At 34.9% G+C, this 12069-nt stretch overlaps 1 protein-coding gene across 1 annotated transcript; it reads right to left on the minus strand.

The window, feature by feature from the left end:
- Positions 1 to 1224: 1224 nt before the first annotated feature.
- LOC129887534 (transmembrane emp24 domain-containing protein p24delta9-like) lies at positions 1225 to 7372 on the minus strand. Its single transcript, XM_055962655.1, has 4 exons — positions 6989 to 7372; positions 5985 to 6200; positions 1591 to 1667; positions 1225 to 1502 (listed from the first exon to the last, which is right to left on the minus strand). The coding sequence occupies exons 1-4, from the start codon at positions 7199 to 7201 to the stop codon at positions 1358 to 1360; spliced, it is 651 nt and encodes a 216-aa protein (XP_055818630.1). The 5' UTR covers positions 7202 to 7372; the 3' UTR covers positions 1225 to 1357.
- Positions 7373 to 12069: the final 4697 nt, after the last annotated feature.

A 12069-nucleotide genomic window follows, 5' to 3' on the forward strand; every position in this document is an offset into this window, starting at 1 on the left:
AGAGAAGGCTGACGGAGGGCAGTGGCGGCGGCAACAACGGAGACGGGGGAGGGAGTGACAGTGGTCGTCCGTCGGCGAAGGGCGGCGAAGGGTTGAGAGTTCAGAGAGAAGGAGGAGAGGAGTTTAGAGAGAGAGACCAAAAAAATAAGAAAAAATGCGAACTGATATGAAATATTTCAGAAAAAGCGACGGATAGCGTCGTTCTGTCTGTTGTAAATTTTAAATAGTTGACCGCCATTTTGACTAAAAAAGCGACGGACTGGGAGCCGCCATCCGTCTCTTATTTATTAAAAAAATTAATAAATTAAATGTAATAAAAAACGATGAACGGCAACGTAATTTTTAAATAATAATTAATTATTTTAAATTTAAAGCGACGGACTCCGTCACTATTTATATTTTACAATTAATTTTTAATTATATATACATATGGCGCAAAAATCCGCCAAAAAATGGATAAGTAGTCCCTGTCCGTCGCTTTTTATTTTAAAAAAATAAAAAAGCGACGGACTGCGTCTCAAATTCCGTTGCTTTTTTAGAGACGCAGTTCGTCGCATTTTTTCCCATCGTTTTTTGGCCTGTTTTTAGTAGTGTAAAATTTAGATATGATATACCTTTACGTGAGAAGCTAATAAAAAGAATTGTCTTTCGCCCATTTATACAAACTACCTTTAAACTTTTTGTGATGTATTTTGGCCTTTAGGGTGAACTGACAAAGTTAAGTTTGTTTGTCACAATTCGCCCACAAATGGGCGAAAGGGCCATTTTGTTCTGTGTTTTTAGGGAGGGTCTCTTTTGGTATGTAATGCCCAAAAAATGTCCATTTTGGAAACGGACTCTACCAATTCAACAAGCCAAGTAATATGAAGCAGAGAAAGTACTTTCTAGGAGTGTGTAGTTTTCTTAAGGAGAACTAACAGTTTAGATTGCCTTATAAGTTGCTTATAAGCTGTTTTTAGCTTTTTTGAGTGTTTGACTGACCAACCTAAAGCTATTTTGTGCTTAAAATAAGCTCAAAAATAATTGAATCTATTTGGCTTAAGTAATCTAAAACAACTTATAAACTGCTTAAAATAAGTTAAGTCAAACAGGCACTAAAAACACCATTAAACAATAAACCAAGCATCCAATAATAGTACTGCAGGGATTGTGTTTGATAAGACCAAAAAATACTGGTGCTGTCTTAAAAAGCACTTATTTCTGATGGTTGGGAGAGAAGGACGCTAGAAATCAGACCATAGTGTTTTCATTGACAATTAAATCGTCTAACATATTACACATTTGAGTCAATCTTCAACTAAGTGTATGCCAAAAAAAAATGTACAGCAGAAGAGGTGAATTTTGAAATCAGAATAATTTAAATAAGCTTCTTCTTTTCAAAGAAAGTCTTCAAGTGCCACACTTGCAAACCTGCCACAGACAAGCATATAAGAATTGATAGACCAGTCATCCAAGCCAATTTATAGCTGGTATCTCTGTTCAGTTCCTGCATTTCTTCTTCCCTGTGACATGTCAATGATTCGACTCGTTAATTATTCAGCGTTAATTTATGAGTTTTGGATAAATTACAACAGGTAAGATTAAACACACCTTTCGCGGAGATAAAACATCTCATCGTGGACGCCTTGAACAATCTCAAGCATATGCTTTAGTTCTAATTCCATTGCCTAGTAAGTAGTAAGAGCAGAGATTAAAAATCATTACATATGTCTAATTCAACTTCCGAAAATGCGGTCATCAAGAACTACATGTAACAAGATTGATGTACCTCGACGCAAATTTGGAATATGACTAATTACAATTCTGCTAGCAATTAACTTAACAATAAAGGCAAGAAAACCGACAAAACAAGCTTTAAGAGATGATCACATGTACAACTTCAATTGTGTTTTCATTTCTATTTGTTGGGGGAGAAAGGTGGATGGAACGAAGTTCTCAACATAATCAAATCTTTAAGAGGTTGAAGAAAGTAATAGGGGGATGCTTTTAGTGAATGATGGCACTTCACATGAAACACAGATAACTTTATGCAGTGGTATTGCTAACTAAAAAATCAATGGATTTCAGAACCCCGTGTTTGAGGAACTTCAGATTTTTTTCAACCACTCCACCAGCCAGCAAAAAGCTCACAATTCAGGAGTTAACTGCACACTGAGCCCTGAAACTCTAAGCAAAACGATGTAGTCCTGTTGTGCATGATAAAACAGTTGGGTACCGAGTGACAGGCGAGGAATAGCTTAGCAAAGAGGGCCCTGCATATCTAACCAAGAGGCTGGAAGTTTGAGTCAGCAAGAGAGGTGTTGAAAAAAGAAAGGTGTTGGATCTTGAGCGAGATGTTTAGACGGATGCAGTTTGCCATATGAATCAAAAAAACAAAAGAAAAAGAACAATGTACCTAGTTGCTAAATCAATTTGAGAACACCGATATTCCTTTTTCTTTTGTTTCTATTTGCTGTTAATGAGTTTAAGAAATCCTAGTCTTAATTAATGGAATATGCTTAGAGTACCTCTTCAATGATGCATAAGAGTTAAGAGTTGCTAGATGAAAACATGTGTGTTGTTGCTTAATGAAAGGTTGATGGAAAAATTGCAGATTGTAGCTATTTTCCTAACATACTTTACCCTATGCACTAAATACAAAAGTAAGGACCAAATAACCCTTAAAGATAGCAAATTCAACTCTTTTAGACAATCCAAATTATGTTATACACTGCATTACAAACGGAATACAATTTCTTTTATTTTAAGAAAATACTAATTCGTTTCTTCTGATATTTGGTCTTAAAACTCAAAGAATACTAACTACAAAAATGAGTGAAATGCTGAGGATTTTAATCTCAAGTATGCTTCAAGCAAGGATTGGATCATGGGTTTCAAAGTGAATCCTAGGTCCGCTCTGCTGGCAGTATGGAAATTTCTCACTCCAATATGCTGATGACACATTGATTTTTTGTGAAGCTGAAAAGGAACAAATCAGAATGCTAAGGGTTATCTGTATTCTGTTTGAAACAGTTTTGGGGCTGAGGCAAGAGTTATACTTATTCAGTCAATGAAGTGCTTTAGTTGCATAAATTGGCTGAAATCCTAGGGGGGAAATAGGTGAGCTTCCTACAGTATACTTGGGTATGCCATTGGATATGAAAGCAAATCAATAGGAATATGGAATGGAGTTCTTGAAAAGTGTGAAAAGAAACTATCAAACCGGAAAAGCCAACATTTGTCACTAGGGGGGTAGACTGATCCTGTTGAACAATGTACTAGATGTCATGCCTGCATATATGACATCCTAGTTCCCTGTCTGCTCTAATGTTATCAAGAGTAGGATGCCTTGAGAAGAAATTTATTCTGATAAGAAAAACATACACCTGATCAAACGGGAGACCTTGACAGAGAGCAAAAAGGAAGGTGTGGGTATTTTCAATCTAAAGATCCAGAATCAGAGTTTGTTAATGAAGTGGCGGTGGAGAATGGCTTCTGAAGAACATTCTGTATGGAAGGAGCTGATCAGAACTAAATATGATTAAGATTCCAATTGGATTACCAAACCAGTCCCCACCCCTTATAGGGTAGGGGTTTGGAAATCCGTCAGATATTTGTGGCCAACATCCCTAAGCAAGTCAAGAGAAAATGGCATGAAGGTATCCTTTCGTGATGATGCAGGAATAACCCATAAGCCCCTATAACAATTTTTTCCTGATATTTACAACCTGTGTCAACAGCAGAGAGCTACTGTGGGAGAGCTACGGACAGAACAAGGGTGGAACCTCACTTTTTGGAAATTATTGAATGATTGGGAACTGGAAAATATCACTGCTTTCTTTATTTCACTGGTACAGTTTAATGGAACTTCCTCAACAGAAGACAGCATGCTTTGGACAGCAACAAAGGGAAATTTTGAGTGAAGTCGGCTTATAGGATACAATAACAACATACTCAGTGTAATTTCACAAGTTGAGTCTGGAGAGAGTAGTGTGTACGCAGACCTTACCCCTACCTTGGGAGGTAGAGGGGTTGTTTCTGATAGACAATCAAAATAACAAGTTTGGTTGTTGTCCATGGAAGCTGATATGCAAAGTGAATCCCTTACAAAGTCTGCTGCTTTGCTTTGTTTAGTTACTGGTTAAGAAGGCAGTCCTAACACAGGAGAATCTATCTAGGAGGGGTTTTCAGCTATGCACAAGATGCTATCTTTGTGGAGAGCAAAACAATCCACCATCTCTTTTTACAGTGCAAATGGGCTGACAAACTGTGGAAAATTTTCCTCAACCTCAAGGGCATCAGATGTGACTATCTAGAGCCTGTTTAGACGGGCTATGCCAGAGACTATCTAGAGCCTGTTTAGACAGGCTATGCCAGAGACTATCTATAGTCAGTTAGGATAGGGAGGGTAGGTTAGCCAAACAGAAAGAGAAATGGAGGATTTTCCCAGCTTGCATCTGGTGGACAATATGGAAAGAAAGAAATCAGAGATGCTTTGAAGATAAAGGAAGCTCCATCCAGAAGTTTAAAATAAATTGTCTAGCCCTATTTTATTTTTGGTGTAAACAAGAATGTATAGCAGAGACACAAAATATTGTTGATGCTTTAGATTACATTTCGAGAGGTGTCGGGTTAAGTTGGGCGAACTCTTCATTTGTGTTGCCGCACCCGTGTCATACGAGATGGATGCGGATGCAGGTGCGGGTGCGGGATACGTGTGGTATTCGGTCAACCCACATCAAATACTTTGACCAAGAGTCCACAGACAAATTTGGGGGGAAAATGAGATTTTGATAAAAGATAAAATAGATTTAAAGGCATGAGGAATGGAATACCTTCAATATTATAATCTTTTTGTCTCTTTTTTAGCTTTTCCTCTTGGTCAATATTCATTGCTTCATGTTTCAAGCCAAACAGAGAGATGCTAAATATTCAAGCGGTTGTGTTTCGACTTTTGGTAGACAGTAGCAATGATTTGTAAGGAGAGTTGGTAAAACGTCTTGAATGGCTTTCTTTTTCTTTTCTGAGGGGAAGAATATTTTATCTTTATAACTATATTTTTATATTATTTAATATTTTTAGCTGAATCCCCGCACCCGTATCCATACTCGAATTCGTATCCCCGAATCTTAAAATTTATATTATGCCGAATCCGACTCTCGGATTCGCATCCGTCTCGGACACCCGCACCTGAGTCCGAACAACTTAGGTGTCAGGACATCTTGTAATTCTGACTTTTGGGCTTGACCACACAACTTGTGCAGTCAATTCTATTTATAAAACTTGTTATGTGAATTGATCCAAGTGTTAATCCAATGTGAATTAAAATACCCAACCCATATGAATTGATCCAACTCACCCATATAATTAAATCCAAGACTTGATTATGAACCCCCACTGTGATCCTTTTTATTCCTCACATATTCCTCTAATATTGCTGTCTTTTAAGTAGGATTCTGCAATCAGTTAAGAAAATGAATGTTTGGCCCTTTTCTGTAAAAAGAATCACAAATTTTGTAACAGCAGAAAACGGCCCCCAAATCTGATATCTTACTTATCAAAGAAGAAAGGACACAGGCCCTTCTAATCCAATCATTTCGTTCTTTTCTTCTTTGAAATTTGGGCTCTCAAAAGGTTGAAAGTATCCAAGGATCAAATGTGTTAAAAGAGGCAATCCTTGCCGTTTCTCAAGCTAAACAAGATGCATCTATCAAACAAGCCAACTTTAAAAGTTCAGGGATATTTAGAAGTTTTCACTGAACAGCCTATTCAACATTACGAATTATAGAATGCATGCAGCACTATATGCTATAAAATAGTCACTAATTTTCTCAAAATCAAAAGGAGGCACAGACATATTTCAAGAAAATTGAATTTTACATGAATACAGGGGTCAACGGATGTCAATTGTCAACATTTGTCTACACAAAATAGATAAGACAGATCCTGATAAATATGAAATTGAGCTACACAGTACGCAAATTAGAAGAAAAATAAGGGCTTACCTCAACAGAGGCTTTCTTGGCAACATTTGTCCAGTCTTTAGCTGCAACGCCACTTTTCCACTCAAAATCAATAGTCAACTTAACCGGAGGGTTGTGATCAGCAGCAGTAAAGCAAGTGTGATAGTCTGCACCTTCCGCAGTCTCAAAAGAAAAATGCCCCTCGTGAACATTTTCCGCATAGTGATGAGCATGGCTATTCCCTTGTGCAGACGTTACCTAAAGCACAAAAAAAAAACAGAAGAAATCCAGATAATCAAATGTATATTGGAGAACAAGGACAAATTTTCAAACTTTGAGCATATTAAACCATCAGAACAAATCCAAATAATCAAAGGTACACTGGAGAACAAGGACAAATTTTCAAAATATAAGTATATGAAACCATCAGAACAAATTGCCTTCAAGACAAATTATACAGTCTTGGCATAAGATGGATCTGAATACAATGAAACTTATACATGATTCATATAGCATAGCCCAACTGATTCGTGATTGAACCATAGTTGACTGATTGCAATTGCATAAAACAATAACCAAACAAAACTTAATTAACTAAGGTTCAGACTTTTCCGTTGACTCTAGAATAAACACAAATCAAGTGGACAAATATTTGACCAACCATAATTTTCAAATGAAGCTTAGCATATCCCCATCAATAACACAACAAAATTCATTGCTTTAACACTAAACATCTATATACAAAGCTAAAGAAACTTGTAATAGTCTCAAAAAAAATCAGAATTAAAGATTAAACACGTTTAACCTTTAGTGTAAACTCGAAATTTCTAAATTTTCTTTAAAATGAGACTTATATATTTAAGAACTACACAAAAATACCTACAACCTTTTATAGTCTTTTATAATCCTTAATCTAAAAAATACTCATTGACATATAAAGCTCCAATTAAATAAAACCAGTTGCTAATTTGAAAAATAAACATAAACCCATTTTTAACCTAGCTAATATAAATCTACGAAAATTACAAAAAAAAAAAAAAAATTACCCTGACGGTGACTTTGTGCGTATCAGGCAAAGGATGGCCATCATTTGGGTTAACGATGTGATACTTGCCAACAGTCATGGAATGGCCTTTGATTTCTTCAGCTATGCATTTTGTATGACCAGATTCAAGTTCAAATCTTAGAGATTCAATTTGGGTCACAAATATTCCCAATATTAGAAGAAGAAATAGGGGATTACTACTCGAAATCATCATTCTACTGTTGATTGAACAAAGAAAACCAAAAAAAAAAAGGGACAAAATTGAGAGAAAAAAATTAGCTAGACCGGAGGAGAAGTTGAAGTTGAAGGAAGCTTTGTTTTAGGGAAGAAGACAGGAGGAAGAGATATTGAAGAAAGTCAAAAGACTGGGATTTTTGTATTTGTGTGATCTACTTCCCACTTTTCTTTTTTCTCCACTTTTTATTAGTGTTGATTCTTCTTTAAATTAAAATTAGAAGTGGTAATAACATGATGTGACAACAACTACTTTTATTCAATAGAATAATAAGAAGAAAGAAAAAAGTACTAGCATTATATTTTTATTAATAGAAGGGAATGTCAAAAGTGATTAGGTGGTTGACCATCTAAACTTTTATGTATTGATGGAGGTTTAATTTCTCGTCAAATAGTTTTTTTAATATTTTTTTATTCTCAATCTTTAATTTAAATTTTAAAAAAGTCTAGTAAATTAAGCTATAAAAGAATAAAAATAGTTAAAACACGTATTTAAGGTAGCTGAAAACATCTGAAAAATCGAATATGTTGCATTTAAATTTTGAAGGTAAAAGCTATGCGCACTCCAAAAAAATGAGACCGAACTAAAATGCAACACCTAAATGAAAAGCAAGTGAATAATATCAATCGTTACAGATGTGCTCCGGAGGAAAAACATGTTATTATTCTTTTAGCATTAAATATTATTTATTTTCTCAATCAATATAAATTAAGAGGGAATGATTCTCGATCATTAAATCCTGAATCATCACCCCTATAAAATTAGTTTAACCTTCATATTAAAGGACATCAAATCTGAGTTTAACAATTGATACACATGAGTAATGACCCTCAAGTTCATTTTTGAAAATTCTTGAAATAAAATCGTTTTGGCCTTCCTGATAGTTGTCTCAAGTCATGTTTGATCAATATTTAAGGTTAAAATTGAAACTGGATCAAACAAAATGAGATTTTTGGAAGTTTTAGAGTTTTAAAAGTCTTAAGTTGTTAAAAATGATTTTAGTAGTCATCGGAACTACTAGTCTCGAAATGGAATTTCGTCAATTTCATCAGCTCTGAAATGCGGAATTAGGTCTAGGAGTGTTGTCGTTTCCAGTTTCAAGATTTGTATGGTGATTTGGAACCTTGAGTTGTGATTTAGTGGAAGTTAAGGCTAAAATTTGACTTTGGTCAACATTCGAAGTTCAGACGCTCGAATTGGAATTCCGATGGATTCAAGAGGTGATTATACGCCTAGGTAGAGATTCGATTTATTTTTTGAAGGTTCCGAGGGTATTTTGAATTTTTTGGTGAAAAGTTAGTTAGTTGTGGCTTTGATGGGTATCGGGTCTAGGAGACCTCGGATCCGTATCTCGATGGTTTTGAGCCTGAAACATCAAATTTAGTAGGGCAACATATATGATTTATATGCATGGGATTCCAAAAAAATCTCGAGGGTCCATACGGTGAATTTTTGGTGCTTTGTTATTTGTTGTGGTCTGATGTCTAGTTCTCTTTTGCGTTCACGGAGCTTGATCACGTTTGCGAAGGGTGTTGTAGTTTGACTTTTGCATTCGCGGAGGCTTGACTGTGATAGCGGAAGGTAAGGGGCTTGACCTTTGCGTTCGTGAAGCCTTGACTGCGATCGTGAAGGGTTAACTGGTTGGCCTCCACGATTACAGAGGCCATTTTACCTAGCAGATTCATTAATTTACAAAATCAAAGTTTCTCTCTTATTTCACCATTTTTGGACCTTGGGAGCTCGATGGGGTGATTTTAAAAAAAAATCAAGATAAAACTCGTGGGTAAGTAATTTTAATCCCTACCCTTCATTACCCATTGATTATTTCGTGATTTTAATATCAAATCTTTGTTTTGAATTCAAACTTATAGGGCTTTTTATGAACTTGAGTTTTTAGAACAATTAGAGTTTTACGTTCCTTTCAACTCGTTTTCTTGATACGATTTCACTTGTGAATTCCAAAGCCTTTGGGTATCATGATTTTATATGAAAATTCCTACCGTTAGCCCTCGAGATTGACTTTTTGGATTGATTTGAACCCGATTTTCAAAATCATCTTTTTGAGTATCGATGTTCATGATTTCTTATGGGGATTATATATGTGATTAGATTGTGTGGATTCAAATGCTCAACGTAAAGGAAAGGCTCAAGTGCCTTTGAACATCAGAGGTGTTGAGGTTTGATAGATGGAACGACCGTAGCCAAAATAATCGAAGATTGTTGAACAAAAGATGTAGGGTCATCAACTTCATAGCTGGATAATATCGTGGCCCCGAGGTTATCCGAATATAGCTTTAACGTTGACTTGGTCGGATTAGGTATTAGTACCAGACAAATCAAGAATACAAGATATTCAAATATTATTAAATCAAAGGAATTCAGACCTAATTTGTGACTTTCATACACATAGACACAATACTGGGGACTGCCGTCATTTAGAAGTATAAATGGCGAATTAAAAATTTCGTGAATTGAAAATTCTTTGTTTACAATCAAGAATTTTGACAAGGCACAAATAAAGGATTAAAGTAATAATTAATAAACGCTATAAAGTCTCTAGAAAAGATGAGAAAGAATTATATTTTTTTGTTATAAAACAAATTAAACTTAGCAAATTAATAAGAGATAGTACGAGAAAGAAAGAATGGAGAGAATTTCAATGAATTTCGTGTGTTTTCTTACACACTGCAAATGACTATTTATAGCCAAAATACAGCTGAAGATAAGAGATAAAGAAAGGATAAGCAACAAAGTGGGTCCATTATATGGAGCATCCACTATCAAATTATAATATAATATTTTTGTTATTTACTTTATATTACTGCTTGCCTAACTAGTCGACTATATATCAATACTAGCTGAATGAAATACGAAGAAGTAATATTCACCCTCCCTCCTATATATGTTTTAAATGTATTTATTTTGTCAAATCTCTTTTTAAGATCTTCTCAAATCCTAGGAGCATCAAATGCATAAATAGCATACCACCTATTTACTATGTTTATTATTCATATTAATATAGTGGCATTACATTTTAATTATGTAACTAGGATCTTTCATGTCTAAATACTAAGAAAAAATTTTAGTCTACTTTGCTAAGCAAAATAATTTTCATAAATTTGCTCCATAATAAATATTAAATAATTGGGAATATGGTCATATTTTTTCTCTATTATTGTAAAAGGTTTAATATTACCCTATGTTATTACTATTGGTCCAAACATGTTCTTAATATTATATTATCGATCCGTATCTGTCCTTAATTATAAACATGACTCATTACCTTTGTTTCATTTGTTTCATCCATTTAAGCTAAAATGACATGTCAACTTACCACATCAATTTTTCTTTTTTCTCCACTATCCAAAATCACTTCACCATACGTACCATCATATATACATAATAAATTAACTTAAATAATTACTGTTAAAAAACTCAATAAATATATCATATATTTATGATTATCGTATATTATATGTATATCCACTAAGGGTTGTAAATATTTTCATTTAATATATATCGATTAAATGTGCAATTTTTATAACTTAATATACTGTCAGCGTATAAAATTTAAATTTTGATTTTATAGTAAAAAAAACTAGTGATATGACATTGATGTTCACATTCAATGTTATATTGAAACAAGTTCTTGAATTAACTGAAGATGATCCACAGAGTGCAAGAATTCTTCAAGATTCTGTGGCATTTGATCATGAGAGACCTGATTTCCTTATCATTTTTTTGGTGGTAATGGTGATAGAGGAGGATGAAGTCATTGAGTGTTTGATATCACATTGGGATTTACTCTTCGGACTTATTAGGAGAAAACATTTTCTATCAAGAATTTTTTCATATTAAGAACTTAAAGCTCGTAGCTTCATATAATAAATGTATTGGACTACTGGTGATTTTTGATAGTAATAAAAGAAGAAGGATTCATATGGTAAGTTAGCAAAGAGTAAATTTGAGCAACGTTTATAATATTAAAGACCTAGACAAATTGATAATAGAATAATATATAATAAAACACTAAGAGCATATATGATAATAACAACAACAACAAACCCAGTATAATCCCACCATGTGGGGTCTGGGGAGGGTAGAGTGTACGCAGACCTAACTCCCACCTTGGAATGTAAGGCGGCTATTTCCGAAAGACCCTCGGCTCAAGAGAAAAAAATAAGATAAAAGGTCAGATAGGGACAAGCATATCGAAAACAAGATGAAAATAAGGAATAGCAAAAGTGGGAAAGTCATGGTAGAATAGTACGGAAAGAAAGAGGCATTCACTACTAAAAATAAATAAGATAATCAACGTACAATGGCCCCACACCTATAAGCAACAATACAATGCAAAAATCAACTGATAATAAACAATGAGCAGAACTATAACTACTATGGTGTAAGGGTAAGTCACATAGCCTTTTATCCTAATCTGAATCCTCCACAAAAGAAATTATATGTGCCTACTAATAGAGAAGAATAATGAGACTATGTACTAGCCTTCTACCCTAATGTGGATCCTCCACACCCTCCTATCTAAGGTCATGTCCTCGGTAAGCTGTAACTACGTCATGTCCTGTCTAATCACCTCTCCCCAATATTTCTTCAGCCTACTCCTACCTCTTCTAAAACCATCCATGGACAACCTCTCACACCTCCTCACTGGGGCATCTGTGTCTCTCCTCTTCACATGCCCAAACCATCTTAGTCGCATTTCCGCATCTTACCTTTCACCGAGGTCACTCCTACCTTGTCCCAAATAGCCTCATTTCTAATCCTGTCGCTCCTGGTATGCCCACATCCATCTCAACATTCTCATCTCAGCTACTTTCATCTTTTGAATG

The sequence above is a fragment of the Solanum dulcamara genome, chromosome 4, assembly GCF_947179165.1.
Source record: "Solanum dulcamara chromosome 4, daSolDulc1.2, whole genome shotgun sequence".
Classification (NCBI taxonomy): domain Eukaryota; kingdom Viridiplantae; phylum Streptophyta; class Magnoliopsida; order Solanales; family Solanaceae; genus Solanum; species Solanum dulcamara.

What these genes read in the sequence shown, in the direction of transcription:
- LOC129887534 (XM_055962655.1), bottom strand. Translation starts at nt 7,201, where the DNA reads ATGATGATTTCGAGTAGTAATCCCCTATTTCTTCTTCTAATATTGGGA. An exon ending in CGCACAAAGTCACCGTCAGG is followed by an intron (nt 6,201 to 6,988) that starts GTAATTTTTTTT and finishes TTTGTGCTTTAG; the next exon opens with GTAACGTCTGCACAAGGGAA. An exon ending in CCAAGAAAGCCTCTGTTGAG is followed by an intron (nt 1,668 to 5,984) that starts GTAAGCCCTTAT and finishes ACTACTTACTAG; the next exon opens with GCAATGGAATTAGAACTAAA.